The following is a 17,564-nucleotide window of genomic DNA, read 5'->3' as shown; positions in this document are numbered from 1 at the left end:
TACTGATGTCTTCTTCTCTACCTTCCTTCTTCATCCTACCTTCCTTTTTTCTTTCTGACCCTCTCTTCGGATCACAGCTTTCCTCTCACCTCAAGCACCCCCATGAAGCCAGAAGTCGAGCTATTAGGCAGCTTAGATCTAACTATGAACAAGCCCTGAACTGCCTAAGACTGGAGCCCCCTCCTCATTTAGCGTCTAGCACCCGACCAACAATAAAGTTTTATTGAAACAAAGCAAGAAAAAGAGCCGCCCATCAGTCTTTCCTCAATAGCCAATCAGAGAGCAGAATGCCCGCGTCGCTCTCGGGAGCTTCAGCAGTCAGAGGCGAGGGCGGAGCATGTCGCGCCCGAAATCCGCCCCGTAAGAGCGGAAGTACGGCCGGAAGTCAGCCATAGAGTTTAGGGGCCAGAGTGACCCTGCAGGGAGGTGGCAGGAAAAGCTGAGAACAGCTGCCGGAGGTGACGGAGCGGTGGCCCCGCCCGGTGCGCTGGAAGACGGAGCTTCCAGGTAGCGGCCCGCAGAGTCTGACCCAGAGTACGACGGGGTAGCCGGCGGGAGCCCACGGTCCCTCGGCGGCCTCTTTAAGGGAGGGGGCGGAGCCACGTGAAAGGATCGCTAGGGTGAGGTCACGTGGTGTGGGGCACCTGCGGGGCACACTGGATATTTGGGGGAGCGTCGTCTTTGGGGTGGACACTGTGTGACATCCCTTCCCCCACTGAGACTTGTGCCTTGGAGGTCCATGGGGTGCACGTGGTGGGATTTGGGGATAGGCTCAGGCATGGGGGAGGTGGGCGTGACAACGCTTTATCAGCCCGGGTGCCATCGAAGTGGCTGATCTTAGGATTCCTAAGGTACGAGGGTTGCTTTGTGGTTACAAAGTGGCTCAGTGCCTCTGCACTCCAGCCCCTAGGCCTTGTGCTTTCCAGCTTCCCATCCTCTTTCCTTGCAGCTCCAGACTTCCTGAGCCCAGGTCCCCCCAGCTCAGCGCCAACATGAGTGCCGAGGTCAAGGTGACAGGGCAGAACCAGGAGCAATTTCTGCTTCTGGCCAAGTCCGCCAAGGGGGCAGCGCTGGCAACACTCATCCACCAGGTGCTGGAGGCCCCTGGTGTCTACGTGTTTGGGGAACTGCTGGATATGCCTAATGTTAGAGAGGTGGGTTCCTGACCTGGATAGCTCCCAAGGAGGCTTGAGGCTGAAGACTGAGAATGGGTGGACAGGGCTCATTTTGCAACCCCATAACCATTCAGCTGAGTAAGAGCTTGTGATTCAGAATAGGAGACCTGATTCCAGCTTGTCTCCATCAATGTCATAGCTCTTAATAATCATATTACCTTGATTGTAGTGTGTGTTAGTTGCTCAGTCGTGTCTAACTCGTTGTGACCCCATGAACTGTAGCCCACCAGGCTCCTCTGTCCATGGGATTCTCCAGGCAAGGATACTGGCATAGGTTGCCATTTCCTACTCCAGGGGATCTTCCCCACGCAGGGATCAAACCCTGGTCTCCTGCATTGCAGGCAGATTTTTTACTATCTGAGCCACCAGGGAAGCCTTTTACCTTAATCAGCTCACTTTTATTTTAGGACCTACATTTTCTTTTTTAAAAATGGACATGGGGCTTCCCTCGAAGTCCACTGGTTAAGACCTTCCAATGCAGGGGGTGGAGGTTTGATCCCAGGTGGGGAAACTAAGATCCCACATGCCACATGATATGGCCACAAAAACAAAACAAAAGAGACCTGTTACTGCCCCTCAGTGTCGTAGAAATCAGGTGAGATTATGCGAAAGTGTAAAGTCTGGTACAAATAGAAGGAATGATTGTGAAATAGTCAAGACCAGTTCTCTTCCCTTTACAGCATACGCGAATTCACTTAAGTTAGCTAAGGTAGAAGTTATCTTTTTCTTCAAGACACACACTAAGATGCTAGGAACACAGGGAAGAGAACTGTTCACACAGAAGTGATAGAGTTAAAAGTCCAGAGTGAGTAGGTTACCAAGATGTATGGCACCAGCCCAAGTCCTGAGATACCATGACAATGGTAGGTGGGTGAACTCGGAGTAAATTTTTTGAGGGCCAGTGATTGAGTCAATGCAGTTAGCCTTTCGGGATCCTTCTCATCCCAGAGAAAACTGGCTGCCTTCTTTCCCTGCTTTCCTCTGCAGTGGAATAAAAGAGAATCAAGGGGAAGGAAAAGAGGTAGGTTTTGGGTGCCTGTTTAGCACTCTGCTAGTCATCTGGGAATACCAGAAAAGTACAAGCCACAGGGCTCCCCTTCTGAAACGTACATTCCAGTTGTGGAGTTAAGACGAATGGATATCCATGTATAAATCACTTATTTAGCAAGTATTTATCAGCAGAGCCAAGTACATGCACATTTCTGCTAGACCTGAGTGGGATAGCAGGAACCAGGTCTGTAATCTTGTTGAAAAAAAATACATTGTTAGGTAACGGCTTTGATGAACTAAGTGGGTGACCAGTGGTAGGAGGAGAGGAGGTCTGGGTGGACTGGCTTGGGTGGTGCACACTCCCAGCTGAGGCCAGTCTGAAGCAGAGGCACCTCCCAATGCCTCCCAAGATCCTGCAGCTGTCAAGGGAGTGAGGCCAAGGCAGAAGTCCTTGGTGAATTGGGGAGTACAGCAGACTCCCTAAAGGTATTCAAATTCAGAAATACTAAATATACTCTAAGGATGAAACAACACAGTTTGTAATGTCTTGGGGGTGTGTGTGTATGTGTGAGATGTGTTAGATAACTAAACACTGTGAAAGTTTTCAACTCTGACTTTAGGGTAGGAATTGGAGGCAGATGGAGGAAGAGGGTGTTGTGGGTCTGGGGGACAGAATCAACAAAGGCCTGGAGGTGAAATTGAGGCTTCCCTAGGGAGAGCAATCAGAAAGGCAGAGAATTCCTTTCGGTGAGCTGGGAGAGCTAATGTTGGAGGGGAAAGTTGGGCCCGGAGACTGGAGTTCAAACAGGCAGAGTCTGGAGGGTGGAGAGAGAGGACCTTCCTGTCACCACTTCTCTCCACTCATCTTCCCGCAGCTGGCTGAGAGCGACTTCGCTTCCACGTTTCGGCTGCTGACGGTGTTTGCTTACGGGACGTACGCTGACTACCTAGGTAACTGGAAGGGTTGGAGCTCTGGAGACTGGAGGTGGGAGAAAGGCAGTGTACAGAGGGACTTAGAAGACATTCCTGGGGTACCTGACTTAGATCCCTTGGATACACAGGGTCAGGGTCAAGACCTGAATTGGCATGGAAAACTCAAAAAAAAAAAAGGGAAGGAGGCTAGGACTTCCCACAAAAATGCAAATCAGGATTTCCTACACTGTATTTTTTTCTAGCTGAAGCCCGGAATCTTCCCCCACTCACAGAGGCTCAGAAGAATAAGCTTCGACACCTATCGGTCGTCACCTTGGCTGCCAAAGTCAAGGTGAGTGACAGTCCCCATCGGGTCCTGAGTCACAGAACACCTTTCTGTATGTCCCTTCTCGAGGGTCTATCGGAAGTAAACGATCACTGTGTTGCTTCTTCTTGCCTCCCCGCCACGGCCCTCCAGGGCCTACACCTGAACTCCATTACCTTTGGCCTTTGGGGCTGAATATGATTCTCCTAGTTTTCTCTTTTGCTTTTCAGCCAACTCAGGTTCTAAGTAAAACACCTTTCGTGTTTGGATTCAGAATAGCAGCAAGGATACTGCTCACTATCCTTCAACAGCCCCCTCCTCCCTCCTAAGGAACTAAGATCCTGCAAGCTATAGCATGTGACCAAAAAGAAAGAAATCTATAACCCAGAAGTGTTACATATTTGTATTCCCTGTTGGGTCCTGTTTTTGACTTTCCCCCCGCCCATCTGCATCTTCCAGTTGTTACCTCACTCTCCGTCATGCTTACGGTTGTACTTAAACCAGGATGTCTCCTGTGAGATGCCTCTTTGGAAGCAGATGGAGTAACTCCAGACCTCCCCCATACCACATCCTCCCGAGATGTCAGGGTTGTCTTCACCAGTCCATGTGCTGTCCTGAGCTGAGCTGGAGGATGGACATTTAGGCAGATGTCCCCCTGCGGTGGAGGCAGTAGGGGACTCGGGGAGCCTGCTTATGTGCTAAGTCACTGCAGTCATATCAGGCTTTGTGATCCCTTGGACTGTAGCCCACCAGGCTCCACTGTCAATGGGATTCTCCAGGCAAGAGTACTGGAGTGGGTTGCCATGCCCTCCTCCAGGGGCTCCTCCCAAGCCAGGGATCGAGCCCAGGTCTCTTATGTCTCCTGCATTGGCCAGCGGGTTCTTTACCACTAGCGCCACCTGGGAAGCCCAGGGGAGCGTATGTCTTTTATTTAAGATTGTGCTCCTCACCCTGTTATTTCTCAAGTAGAAATACTTGTTATTTATGTTGCTTTAGAACCAGCCTCTTAGAGGAGGTGATCAGGAGTAGGAGTGGAGGGTGGGCAGGGGGACGGGGAGAAGGGGGTCTTGGAAGCCTGTCTCTGCCGCGGCCCCACACAGACCCCACTGCCCTTGGGCCCCAGTGTATCCCCTATGCAGTGCTGCTGGAGGCGCTGGCCCTGCGCAACGTGAGGCAGCTGGAAGACCTGGTCATCGAGGCTGTGTACGCCGATGTGCTGCGCGGCTCCCTGGACCAGCGCCACCAGCGGCTGGAGGTCGACTACAGCATTGGGCGGGACATCCAGCGCCAGGATCTCAGGGCCATCGCCCGGACCCTGCAGGAGTGGTGAGATCCCAGAGAGGGAGGGGCGCTTTGGAGACGGAGGAGGGCTGGGCAGGGCAGAGGACGGAGGAGACTCCCGAAGAGGAGGAGGAGGGGGAAGCATGCCTGGAGTGCCTGCTGTGGGCGGGGGTGGTAGCCTTGAGCGGTTGTCCCCTGGGGGGTGGGTCATCTGTCTCAGGCTGGATGCAGCCCCCCCTCCCCCGATCTGTGGCCAGCACTGTCCACAGGCCGCTGGCCTCTCCCAAGTCTGTTCTCTCGTGTTCTTGTCTGACTTCAGTTTGTTAACACGCCTTCCTTTTTTCCCTCTGTAACTTTTCCCACCCTGTTTCTGTTTTAGCTCCTACTTCCATTTGGGGGGGCTTCCATGGCAGGTAAAGAACCTGCCTGCAATGCAGGAGACTGGGATTCAGTCCCTGGGTTGGGAAGATCTCCTGGAGAAGGGAATGGCAACCCACTCCAGTATTTGTGCCTGGAGAATTACATGGACAGAGGAGCCTGGCGGGCTACAGTCCATGGGGTCGCAGAAGCTCGGACACGAGTGAGCGACTAACCCTTCCCCTTTCCCATCTTGCATGTCACTGCAGGCACTGCCTGTCTCCTCCTATGTCCTCCCTGACTGTCCTTCTGTCCTGGGAATTTTGTCACAGGCGGTCTCCAGGTGCCCTGGCGAAACTTCTCGCTCAGACAGGGTTCCCGACACCAGGACCGAGGGGTCTCCCTGAGTCTTTCCCTCGTGAGTCTGTGGTCAGCGCCCTCCTGCATTGACCGCCTCCCCGCCAACTCCCACAGGTGCCTGGGCTGCGAGGTGGTCCTGTCAGGCATCGAGGAGCAGGTGAGCCGGGCCAACCAGCACAAGGAGCAGCAGCTGGGCCTGAAGCAGCAGATCGAGAGCGAGGTGAGCAGCTGGGGGGCCAGCCGGCCGATCCCAGCTCCTCCTCCAGCCCAGGCCGCTTGTCCCAGGCAGAGGGATTTGGACAGTGGCAGTGGAGACACACCAGCTGGGCAGGGTCTTAAACCTTCCTTGTTTCCCCTCTTTCCTTTTTCTCTCGGTAGGTCGCCAACCTGAAGAAAACCATTAAGGTTACAACAGCCGCAGCAGCTGCGGCCACGTCTCAGGACCCCGAGCAGCACCTGGCCGAGTTGAGGGAGCCGGCCCCGGGCACCAACCAGCGCCAGCCCAGCAAAAAAGCCTCCAAGGGCAAGGGGTGAGCGGGTGTGGGGGCCACTCGAGTCCAGGCTGCCTTCTCCTGCCTCCCTCATCCCTTCAGGCGCTTGTGGGGGTCAGGAATGGGGGGTTGCAGTGCCTAGCAGTTCCCTACAGCCCCTGCTGTCTCTCTTTCCCCCTTGCCAGGCTCCGAGGGAGCGCCAAGATTTGGTCCAAGTCGAACTGAAAGGACTGTCGTTTCTTCTTGGCATGTGGGGTGCTCACTGCCCACCCGCCCACCCCGTAGGAGTCCTCAGCCTTCCTATGCCCCTGGCCAGCTGATAATCTAGGTTCCTGACCCCCACCCCTGCCGGCTCCCGTCCCTGCTCCCCCACTCCCACCCCCAAGCATAGGCCACATCTTCTCCAGGGTCATGATTTTGTTGGTACTTTTTGTTTCACATGACTTTCTTACATGTTCCATTGTCCCCTCCTCCTCCCCGCCACGCTCTTTGCCCTGTTTCTTTAGGACCCAGCATCTGCCCCTGTTGACTACACGCCACCGTCCCCAGCATAAACCACCCCCCCCCCCCCGCCCGGCAAGTTTCTTTCCTGCCGCCCACGCCTTGCATGCCTCTCCCCGCCTGCCCCCCACCCCCCCCCTGCAGCCTGTTCAGGCAGCATCCAAAGAGCCATAGGGCTCCCACCTTTATTCCCACGCGGAGAGCTCTGGGAGCCAGCCTGCCATTCTAGGAGTTGCTGGACACTTGTAGCCTAGAATCTTGTCCCTCTGCAGCCGTTCCCATCCTCTCTCCCCCCGTTGGGTCCTGGGAGCACTGCTGCTCCACTGACCCCAGAGCCTCAAGACAGCTGTTCTCAAGCTGTCATGAAATGGTTCTTTCCTGGCCCTGGCTGTCCTCAAAAGCCTGATGGCCATCCTGGAAGGATTTATACTTCCTCTTGTGAGTTTGGTGGGGAACGGGAGGGGATATAGATTGTATAAAAAGAGTATATATACATATATCTATATATAACATGACACAGAAATAAATCTATGAGAAGTCTATCTACAAACTATCTCACCAGCCTTGCATGGGGTGTCTTCTGTCTTTGGTATTTGTGGACACAAAGAAGGCTCTTTCCCTGCCCACTCTAAAGCGAAGTGCCAGAAAAACAAGAGAACCAGGTACTATGCCGAAGCCAACTGGGTGCCTGGCTGGAGACCTAGGCACCCAGTTGGACTTTGGACAGATTGCTCAGTATGTCGGCATTCATTCAGGAGCCGAGGGCGCTTGCTGAGCACCAGCGTGTGCTCGGCTGGAGATGCAAAATGATGGTCACTGTCCCTGCTCTCAGGGAACTCCCGAGTTCAGCCTCTTTATGTCCTCCTCATAGAATTGTAGGGGAAGAGTTGAGAGTAAACTTCGATTTTTGCATCAAAACCACACAGGAGGGCTTCCCTGGTGGCTCAGTGGTAGAGAATCCGCCTGCCAAGGTGGGAGACACAGGTTCGATCCCTGATCCGGCAGATCCCACAGGCAGCAGAGCAGCTAAGCCCCTGCCCCCCAGCTGCCGACTCCATGCTCTAGAGCCCAGGAGCTGCAGCTACTGAGCCCACGTGCCAGAACCACTGAAGCCTGTGCGCCCTGGAGCCCATGCTCCACAACAAGAGAAGCCACCGCAATGAGAAGCCCACAGGGCACAATTAGAGTAACCCCCGAAAAGCCTGAGCAACAGTGAAGACCCAGCACAGCCAAAAACTACATAAATGAAAACAAATCACACAGGACTCTCAGGTGTCAGTAAGAAGCTGTAGTTGGACTCCTGTCCCCTGTCCATGGCAGAGCATTCGAGAGGTGTGCTGGGAGGTTTGGTCCCCTTGGCCCAGTGCGCTGCTGTGCACACCCTAAACTTGGGGTGCTCTAGTGTAAGGGACAGTTGGTCTCCCACCTGAACGAGAGGCAATTGCCTCCTGAGGGTCCCAGTGTTGACCGAGCCGCTCTCCCTAGCTTGTGCTGTCCTCTAGGGGGAGACCATTGTTTACTGGTCTTAAAGTATCAGTTGAAATAGAATTGGAAGTAGGGGTGGATCCCGAGTGTTTGGTTAAAAGTGGGCTGGGTGAGTCTGTTGTCTTGAGGGGCAGTGGAGACTTACTGAGACGAGTCCAGGGAGCCCTGTCGTCACAGTTGACACTCTTGGCCTCTCATTTTAGCTTTGGTTAGACTAGCCTGTTGTTCAGTCGCTAAGTTGGCTCTGTGACCCCATGGTCTGCAGCACACCAGGCTCCCTTGTCCTTCACTACCTCCCAGAGTTTGCTCAAACTCATGTCCATTGAGTCAGTGTTGCCATCCAACCACTTCATCCTCTGTCACCCCCTTCTCCCTTCCTCAGTCTTTCTCGGTAGCAGGGTCTTTTCCATTGAGTTGGCTCTTGGCATCAGATGGTTGCCAAAGTATTGGAGACTGTTGAGACTTTTGCATCTTGATTCTAAGTCTTTACCTCTGAAATAAATCCCTCTGCCCTCCCACACCATCCACTTCTGTAGAAGTTGCGAACTCCTGGTGCTTCAAGCCTGTGTCTCCTCCCTCTGCCCATACCCCACTTTTTTCTTGAGCTTTAATATCTCATTTTCCTGTAAGCTGCCTCCAGCTATGACTCCATAACTGCCCTGATCCCTGCAGTTCCAACTGTCAGTGAATGGCTTCAGGGTCTGGTGCGGGTGGTCTTAGACTGCCGGGTCCTATACCCAGAGGGAGAAGGGGCCATTCACAGCCTCAAGGACATGCAAATGCAGTTTGTCTTTGACTTACAAAGACAGGGCAAGTCTTAGAGATGGGGGAGTGGATTATTTGTGGACTGTTTTGACCTTGGAATTTGGTTCAGGATTTATGGATTCCCAGGTGGTGCTAGTGGTAAAGAACCTGCCTGCCAATGCAGGAGATGCAAGAGATCCAGGTTCAATCCCTGAGTTTGGAAGATCACCTGGAGGTGGAAATGGCAACCCACTCCAGTATTCTTGCCTGGAAAATCCCACGGACAGAGGAACCTGGTGGGATACAGTCCATAGGATCACAGAGTCAGACAGGACTGAAGTGACTTAGCACATTAGGGATTTCATGTATAACAAAGCCTAGGGTTCTAGGAAAATTCTCCCAACCAAAAATTCTCATCACTTGTACATTCTCACACGCTGATCCCAACTCTATGGCAACCACTTAGGGCTGGGCCACTGTGATAGGAGGGGAAAGAGAACTTGCCTTCATGTGAATTCAGAGTTCACACACATGAAACAGGTAACTCTTAAAAGGTTAAGCCAAACTCTGGACATAAAAAGTGCTTTTATACAAACAGGAAAGTGTGTAAAAAGGGATGCACCTTTATACACAAAAAGCAAAGACAGGGACTTCCCTGCTGGCCCAGGGGTTAAGTCTCTGAGCTCCCAATGCAGGGGGCCCACCACGTTCGATCCCTGGTCAGGGAACTAGATCCCACATGCAGCAACTAAGACCTGGTGCAGCCAAATAAATGAATAAAAAAAAAAAAAGCAAAGAGTGTCTCCAGTCAGTATTTAATGTGCATGTGTACATGCATGCTCAGTCGTGTCCAACTCTTTCTGACCCCATGGGCTGTAGCCCACCAACCTCCTCTGTCCATGGGCTTCTCCAGGCAAGAATACTGGAGTGGGTTGCCATTTCCTTCTCCAGGGGATCTTCCCAACCCAGGTCTCCCAGATCCCTCTTCTCAAACCCATGTCTCTTGTATCTCCTGCATTGGCAGGCAAATTCTTTACCACTGGCACCACCTGGGAAGCCCGTGTTTGATGAGATTCTGTTAAAGAGAAGTGAGAAATTCTCTGCTTAGGTGCATCTTCCAACATCGGTGGAGAGACAGTAGTTGAGAGGGGCAAGTCTAGGCAGTGAGTGAGTTCTCTGTTGCTGTGTTAACAAATTACCCTGAAACCTAGTGGCTTAAAACAACACACGGTTATTATCTCGGTTTCTACGGCCCAGAAATCTGCACAACTCAGCACTACAGTTTTCTGCTGAGTTTTCAGGGTCACTTCCAAGGCTACAACAGGGTGTGAGTGAGGGTGTCTCAGCTCAGGGTTCCGGTGTGTGGGACTGACTTCTGGGCCTAGCCAGCGATTGTCAGCAGGATTCCCTACCTCTGGGTGGTCAGGCCGAGGTCCTCACTCCTTGGCTGACTGTAGGTCAGAGGCTGCCCTCTTTGTCAGAGTAAGAGACCACTTCAGCAAGGTGAAAGCCCAGTCTTCTGTAACCTAATTGGGGAGGAAACATCCCGTCATTCACCAGTCACCAAGTCCAGCCTAGTGATCATTAGAAGGCAAGGATCTTTGGAAGGTGTGTTGGAGGTGTCCTACCACAAGCAGTGTTTTTTTGGTCCACCAGCGTCAGAATCATCAGGGGAGCTTTTGAAAATGCATGTTGCTGAACCCCACTCACACCACGGTTCCTACTGAATTCGGATCACTGCAGTTGGACTAGAAATGGGACTTCACTGCTCATTGACTCAGCTCGGAGCTGTGATGGCCCATTTATGTAAGCAGACTTGCCCAGATTAGTGCCACCTTGGATCAGCCGAAAAGGCTTCAACCGTAGGGCCTTGGAGGACAGATGAGGAGGCCAGGGGCACCATCTGGGGGAGAAAAATGAGCAAATGTGAAACTCTTGAGTACAGAACTTGTCTGTCCTCTGAGGTTCTTAACTATACGATTACATTATTAAGTGTGTGGTAAGTACTAAGAAGTATAGGGTGACACGAAAGCCCTTACCAGAGAATCGACTTCTCATCTGGGGTCAGGGAAGCCTCTGACGAGGATGTGACCTTTAAATTGAAACTAGATACCCAAGTAGCAGTTAACCTGATAAAGAAATGGGAGGATGAGCATTCTGAGTGGGAGGAATCGGAAGAAGGCCTAGAGCTGGAAAGTTTTCTTCCTGTGACCTACTTTGGCTCCCTAAAGTGAAATGTGCTATTTGGGGAGTGGGACAGGGAATACAGTCCTATGCTTCTACCAACTGTTCATGTATCTAATCAATTGATAAATATATCTTGACTGAAAAATCTGAAATAATACAAATCATAATGCATATATTATACTTCTCAGCATAGGGATTTTGGTGACTTTCATCTTTTTTGCCCATCTCTATTTTCCAATCTTTCTATGGTAATTGCTAATGAAAAATAGTATTTATTATTAAGTAGTATTAGTAATATTTATGAATCACTGTGATCAAGCACTCTTAGTGCTTTATGGATATAAACTCATTTAATACAACAACCTTCTGAGGTTAATATCACTACCATCTGCTTCTAAAGATGATGGACATGGTACAGAGAAGTCATCTTAACCTGCCTAGGGTCACACAGATTGTAATGGAGTAGGCTCACCCCACCCTGTCTCTCTGACAGTCCTGGACAGAACACACAGCAACAGTTATCTGAGACCTGTGGTGAACAAACACAGCAGGGATGTCCCTGATGGTCCAGCGGTTGGGACCCATGCGCTTTCACTGCTGAGGGCCTGGGGTTTGATCCTTGGGAACTAGGATCCCGCAAGCCACACAGTGCAACCAGAAAAACCCAAAAAGCAAACAAGCAAACAAAAATGGTAAGTGGGAGAAAGACACCAGAATTCAAAGTTCCACTAAAACAGTGGTGAGTTTTCCTTTCCGCCCACCCCTCCAGTATCGCCCGGAATGAACTCAAAGGCAGCCCAAACCTAGAAGTGCACATCTGGTGTGAGCTGAAAGGCTCCCCTTGGAGCCCTCTGCTGCAGATCTAAGAAGGGGGCTCTGACAGTGGGGGGGAAGTCCCCTCTTTCTTCCCCCTCTCCCCTCCAGCCCCACAGGACACCAGGGTGGCGGTAGCTATGGCAGCACAGTGACTGCAACGGTGGCCAGGCAGACACTGGAAACTCTGGGAAGGAGAACCCTTCTCTCTGACCACTGGAGCTCTGGTCACAAAAATGTGGAGCAAATCTGCCCTTCTTTTTCCTTTCTCTCTTCTCTTATTGCTTGACTCAGACGCATAGTGAGAAATGTCCAGCAGAGGGACTTTCCTGGTGGTCCAGTGGCTAGGACCCCCAATACAGAAGGGCCCAAGTTTGATCCCTGGACAGAGAACTAGATCCAATATGCTGCAACTAAAGATCCAAGTGCCACAACTAAGACCTGGCTCAGCCAAAGAAATGTTAAAAAAACAAAAAATGTCCAGCAGAGCAGAAAAACTAAAGCTCTGACTTTTGGGCCAGAGGATTGGAAAGAGAAGCTCCAGAGAACCAGAAAGTACCAGGAAATCACAGAAAGATAAATCAAGATAGCAGCCTAGATAGCTCTGTGCAAACTCCTGGGCTCACCTCCGAGCTGTGCAAGCATGAATCTGACCCTGAACAGCTTACCTGAAGCCTTGTCAGCTGAGCTATAGGACAGGCCACTGTCCAGGTTTGACCGGCCACTGGGTGGCACACACGTAGGACTGATCCAGATAGCACTGCGAACTGAAAATTAAATTGACATTGGAACCATAGTGCGAAAAAGGCAGGTTGCTGCCTGATTCTAACCTAGTTGATCACTTGCTGAAACAAGATATACTCTTTAGTATTTTTTTCATAAGACCCAGAGTCTTCAAACTGTATTCAAACTTTCAGGGTATGAGCTGAAATTACTCAGTATATAAAGAGCTCTCCGGGAAAAGACAGAGATGACAGAGGTTTTGGAAGGCAAAGACTCCAAAGCAGTTAGTGTAACTATACTGGAAGAGGAAAGGGAAATGCTTTTGAAACAAATGAAAATATACTAATAGAAATATATTTTATATATAAAATAGAAAATATAATAAGTAAAAGGTACAAAGAAGAAGTAAATGGAGATTTTTAGAACTAAAAAAATAGGAATAAACAAAATAAAATCTTTGCTGGGTAGGTTTTAATAGCAGGATGAAGATGACAGACAAAAGCGTGAGTTTGAAGGTAGATCAATATAAATTATGCAATCTTGGGAATTCACTAGTGGTCCAGTGGTTAGGACTTGAGCTTTCACTGCCAGGGCCTGGGTTCAGTCCCTGATCAGGGAACAAAGATCCCACAAGCCGAGCAGCACAGCCAGAAAAAAATTATGAAACCTAAACAACAGATAAAAAAGATAAAAAACAAAAACAAAAAAAAAACGACCAGAGCCTCAGGGCCTGTCGAACAATATTAAAGGTCTAACATTTGTGTCAACAGATTCTCAGAAGGTGAGGTGAAAAATACAGAACAGAAAAATTATTAGAATGGAAAATAATTTAAAAAATAAGATGTGTATAACTGAATCACCCTGCTGTGCACCTGAAACATTGTAAGTCAATTATAGTTTAATAAAATATATACATTAAAAAGAAATCATAGCTAAAAATGTCCCAAATTTGCAAAAGATAAACATCAGTTCAGTTCAGTTCAGTTGTTCAGTCATGTCTGACTCTTTGCGACCCCTTGGACTGCAGCACGCCAGGTCTCCCTGTCCATCATCAACTCACGGAGTTTACTCAAATTCATGTCCATTGAGTTGGTGATGTCATCCAACCATCTCATCCTCTGTCATCCCCTTCTTCTCCTGCCCTCAATCTTTCCCAGCATCGGGGTCTTTTCAAATGAGTCAGATTTTTGCCTCAGGTGGTCAAAGTATTGGAGTTTCAGCTTCAGCATCAGTCCTTGCAATGAATATTCAGGACTGACTTCCTTCAGGATGGACTGGTTAGATCTCCTTGCTGTCCAAGGGACTCTCAAGAGTCTTCTCCAACACCACAGTTCAAAAGCATCATTTCTTCAGCACTCAGCTTTCTTTATAGTCCAACTCTCATATCCATATATGACTATTGGAAAAATCATAGTTTTGACTAGAGGCCCTTGATTGGCAAAGTAATGTCTCTGCTTTTTAATTATGCTGTTGAGGCTGGTCATAACTTTTCTTCCAAGGAGTAAGTGTCGTTTAATTTCATGGCTGCAGTCACCATCTGCCTTGTTTTGGAGCCCCAAAAAATAAAGTCTGTCACTGTTTCCACTGTTACCCCATCTACTTGCCATGAAGTGATGGAAACAGATGCCATGATCTTAGTTTTCTGAATGTTGAGCTTTAAGCCAACTTTTTCACTCTCCTCTTTCACTTTCATCAAGAGGCTCTTTAGTTCTTCTTCACTTTCTGCCATAAGGGTGGTGTCATCTGCATATCTGAGGTTATTGTTATTTCTCCCGACAATCTTTATTCCAGCTTGTGCTCCATCCAGCCCAGCGTTTCTCATGATGTACTCTGCATATAAGTTAAATAAGCAGGGTGACAATGTACAGCCTTGATGTACTCCTTTTCCTATTTGGAACCATTCTGTTGTTCCATGTCTAGTTCTAACTATTGCTTCCTGACCTGCATACAGATTTCTCAAGAGGCAGGTCAGGTGGTCTGGCATTCCCATTTCTTGACGAATTTGCCACAGTTTATTGTGATCCACACAGTCAAAGGCTTTGATGTAGTCAATAAAGCAGAAGTAGATATTTTTCTGGAACTTTCTTGATTTTCGATCCTCCAAGGGAGGTTGGCAATTTGATCTCTGGTTCCTCTGCCTTTTCTAAATCCAGCTTGAACATCTGGAAGTTCACGGTTCACGCACTATTGAAGCCTGGCTTAGAGAATTTTGAGCATTACTTTACTAGTGTGTGAGATGAGTGCAATTGTGCAGTAGTTTGAGCATTCTTTGGCACTGCCTTTCTTTGGTATTGGAATGAAAACGGACCTTTTCCAGTCCTGTGGCCACTACTGAGTTTTCCAAATTTGCTGGCATATTGAGTGCAGCACTTTCATAGCATCATCTTTTAAGCTTTGAAATAGCTCAACTGGAATTCCATCACCTCCATTAGCTTTGTTTGTAGTGATACTTCCTAAGGCCCACTTGACTTTGCATTCCAGGATGTCTGGCTCTAGGTGAATGTTTCCACTATAGTGATACTTCCTAAGGCCCACTTGACTTTGCATTCCAGGATGTCTGGCTCTAGGTGAATGTTTCCACTATTGTGATTATCTAGGTCATGAAGATCTTTTTTGTACAGTTCTTCAGTCTATTCTTGCCACCTCTTCTTAATATCTTCTGCTTCTGTTAGGTCCATACTACTTCTGTCCTTTATTGTGCCCATCTTTGCATGAAATGTTCCCTTGGTATCTCTAATTTTCTTGACGAGATCTCTAGTCTTTCCCATTCTGTTGTTTTCCTCTATATCTTTGCATTGATCACTGAGGAAGGCTTTCTGATCTCTCCTTGCTATTCTTTGGAACTCTGCATTTAAATGGATTTATCTTTCCTTTTTCCTTTGCCTTTAGCTTCTCTTCTTTTCACAGATATTTGTAAGGCCTCCTATTTCTTTTTCTTGGGGATGGTCTTGATCCCTATCTCCTGTACAGTGTCACAAACCTCTGTCCATAGTTCTTCAGGCACTCTATCAGATCTAATCCCTTGAATCTATTTGTCACTTCCACTGTAAAGGATTTGATTTAGGTCATACCTGAATGGTCTAGTGGTTTTCCCTACTTTCTTCAAAGATAAGCATACAGACTGAAGAAACTTGGTGAGAGCAAACAGGATACACTCAAAGAAATCCATGACCAGACACATCATAATCAGATTGCTGAAAATTAAAGACAGAAAAACATTCTAAGGCCATTCAGAGAAAGACAATGCATTTCATATACAAAACATATATCAAAAACAATGACTCAGATTACAGGAGATTTCTCATTAGTGATTACAGAAGCCAGAATAAAGTGGAACAATGCTTAAAGAGCTGAAAGAACACTGTCAACTCAGAATTCTGTATCCAGTGAAAATATCATTCAGGAATGAATGTGGAATAAACACATTCTTGGGTGGAGGAGAAGTATGAGAATCTGTTATCATCAGATCTACTGTAAAAGAAATGCTGAAGGGTGATCTTGAGACTGAAGAGAAATAACAGAAGAGACTTGAGATGTCAAGAATAAAGGAAGGGGTGCTTCCCTGGTGATCCAGTGGTTAAGAATTTATTCGTCCATTGCCTGGGGTCAGTCCCTGATCAGGGAACTAGGTCCCATATGCCGCAACTAAGGCCCAGTGCAGCTAACTAAATGAACAAATATTAAATAAAAAAAAGTAAAAGGATGGGAAAAGAAGTACCATGCAAATACTAATCAAAAGAAAGATGAAGTGGCTGTAGTAATATCAGATAAATTAACTTTAGAGCAAAGAAAATTGCCAGGGATGAAGAACACTGAAGAACAATGATAAAAAGTTGTTTTCCCACTATGGAAAACACTGTGGAGATTTCTTTAAAAACTGGAAATAGAACTGCCATATGACCCAGCAATACCACTTCTGGGCATGCACATTGAGGAAACCAGATCTGAAAGAGACACGTGCACCCCAATGTTCATTGCAGCACTGTTTATAATAGCCAGGACATGGAAGCAACCTAGATGCTCATCAGCAGATGAATGGATAAGGAAGCTGTGGTACATATACACCATGGAATATTACTCAGCCGTTAAAAAGAATTCATTTGACAGAACAGACTTTTGAACTCTGGGGGAGAACGTGAGGGTGGGATGTTTTGAAAGAACAGCATGTATACTATCTATGGTGAAACGGACCACCAGCCCAGGTGGGATGCATGAGTCAGGTGCTCAGGCCTGGTGCACTGGGAGGACCCAGAGGAGTCGGGTGGAGAGGGAGGTGGGAGGGGGGATCGGGATGGGGAATACGTGTAACTATATGGCTGATTCATGTCAATGTATGACAAAACCCACTGAAATGTTGTAAAGTGATTGGCCTCCAACTAATAAAATAATATTTAAAAAAAAAAATAAATAAAAAATAAAATTGAAAAAAAAAAAAAAAAAAAGAATTCATTTGAATCAGTTCTAATGAGATGGATTAAACTGGAGCCCATTATACAGAGTGAAGTAAGCCAGAAAGATAAAGAACATTACAGTATAATAACACATATATATGGAATTTAGAAAGATGGTAACGATAACCCTATATGCAAAACAAGAAAAGAGACACAGAAGTACAGACCACACTTTTGAACTCTGTGGGAGAAGGTGAGGGTGGGATGTTTCGAAAGAACAGCATGTATATTATCTATGGTGAAACAGATCACCAGCCCAGGTGGGATGCATGAGTCAAGTGCTCAGGCCTGATGCATTGGGAAGACCCAGAGGAATCAGGTGGAGAGGGAGGTGGGAGGGGGGATCGAGATGGGGAATATGTGTAACTCTATGGCTGATTCTTATCAATGTATGACAAAACCCACTGAATAAATAAATAAATAAATAAATAAATAAAAATTAAAAAAAAAAAGAAAAAGTTGTTTTCCAAGAAGACATAATACTAAATGCCTCTGTGTCTAACTACAGAGCTTCAAAATACATGAAGCAGAAACTGATACATATCAAGGAGAAAATGGACAAGTCCATAGTTAAGCAAAAAAAAAAGTCAAAATTGCTCTCCCAGTAATCAATGGAACAAGTAAACAGAAAATCAGTGAGTATATAGCTGTATATAGCAACCCACTCCAGTACTCTTACCTGGGAAATCCCATGGATGGAGGAGTCTGGTAGGCTACAGTCCATGGGGTTGCAAAGAGTCGGACACAACTTCACTTCATAGAACTGAAG

The 17,564-nt window shown here is 48.0% G+C and overlaps 1 protein-coding gene across 2 annotated transcripts; it reads left to right on the top strand.

Annotated features, from left to right (window-relative positions):
- The first annotated feature begins 388 nt into the window (after positions 1 to 388).
- On the top strand, positions 389 to 6,948 carry COPS7A (COP9 signalosome subunit 7A). Of its 2 annotated transcripts, none has more exons than XM_065942081.1 (8): positions 389 to 507; positions 950 to 1,154; positions 3,041 to 3,116; positions 3,341 to 3,429; positions 4,526 to 4,728; positions 5,515 to 5,620; positions 5,779 to 5,930; positions 6,077 to 6,948. In XM_065942081.1, exons 2-8 carry the CDS (start codon positions 993 to 995, stop codon positions 6,114 to 6,116), a joined length of 828 nt encoding a protein of 275 aa, XP_065798153.1. In that variant the 5' UTR covers positions 389 to 507; positions 950 to 992; the 3' UTR covers positions 6,117 to 6,948. The 2 variants fall into 2 exon arrangements, with proteins under 2 accessions (XP_065798153.1, XP_065798152.1); XM_065942080.1 differs by having other exon boundaries at positions 448 to 620.
- The last annotated feature ends 10,616 nt before the right edge of the window (positions 6,949 to 17,564 follow it).

The sequence above is a fragment of the Muntiacus reevesi genome, chromosome 1, assembly GCF_963930625.1.
Source record: "Muntiacus reevesi chromosome 1, mMunRee1.1, whole genome shotgun sequence".
Lineage (NCBI taxonomy): Eukaryota > Metazoa > Chordata > Mammalia > Artiodactyla > Cervidae > Muntiacus > Muntiacus reevesi.
This window is presented reverse-complemented; position numbering and strand designations above follow the sequence as displayed.

What these genes read in the sequence shown, in the direction of transcription:
- COPS7A (XM_065942081.1), top strand. Translation starts at nt 993, where the DNA reads ATGAGTGCCGAGGTCAAGGTGACAGGGCAGAACCAGGAGCAATTTCTG. An exon ending in ATATGCCTAATGTTAGAGAG is followed by an intron (nt 1,155 to 3,040) that starts GTGGGTTCCTGA and finishes ATCTTCCCGCAG; the next exon opens with CTGGCTGAGAGCGACTTCGC. An exon ending in AGCAGCAGATCGAGAGCGAG is followed by an intron (nt 5,621 to 5,778) that starts GTGAGCAGCTGG and finishes TTCTCTCGGTAG; the next exon opens with GTCGCCAACCTGAAGAAAAC.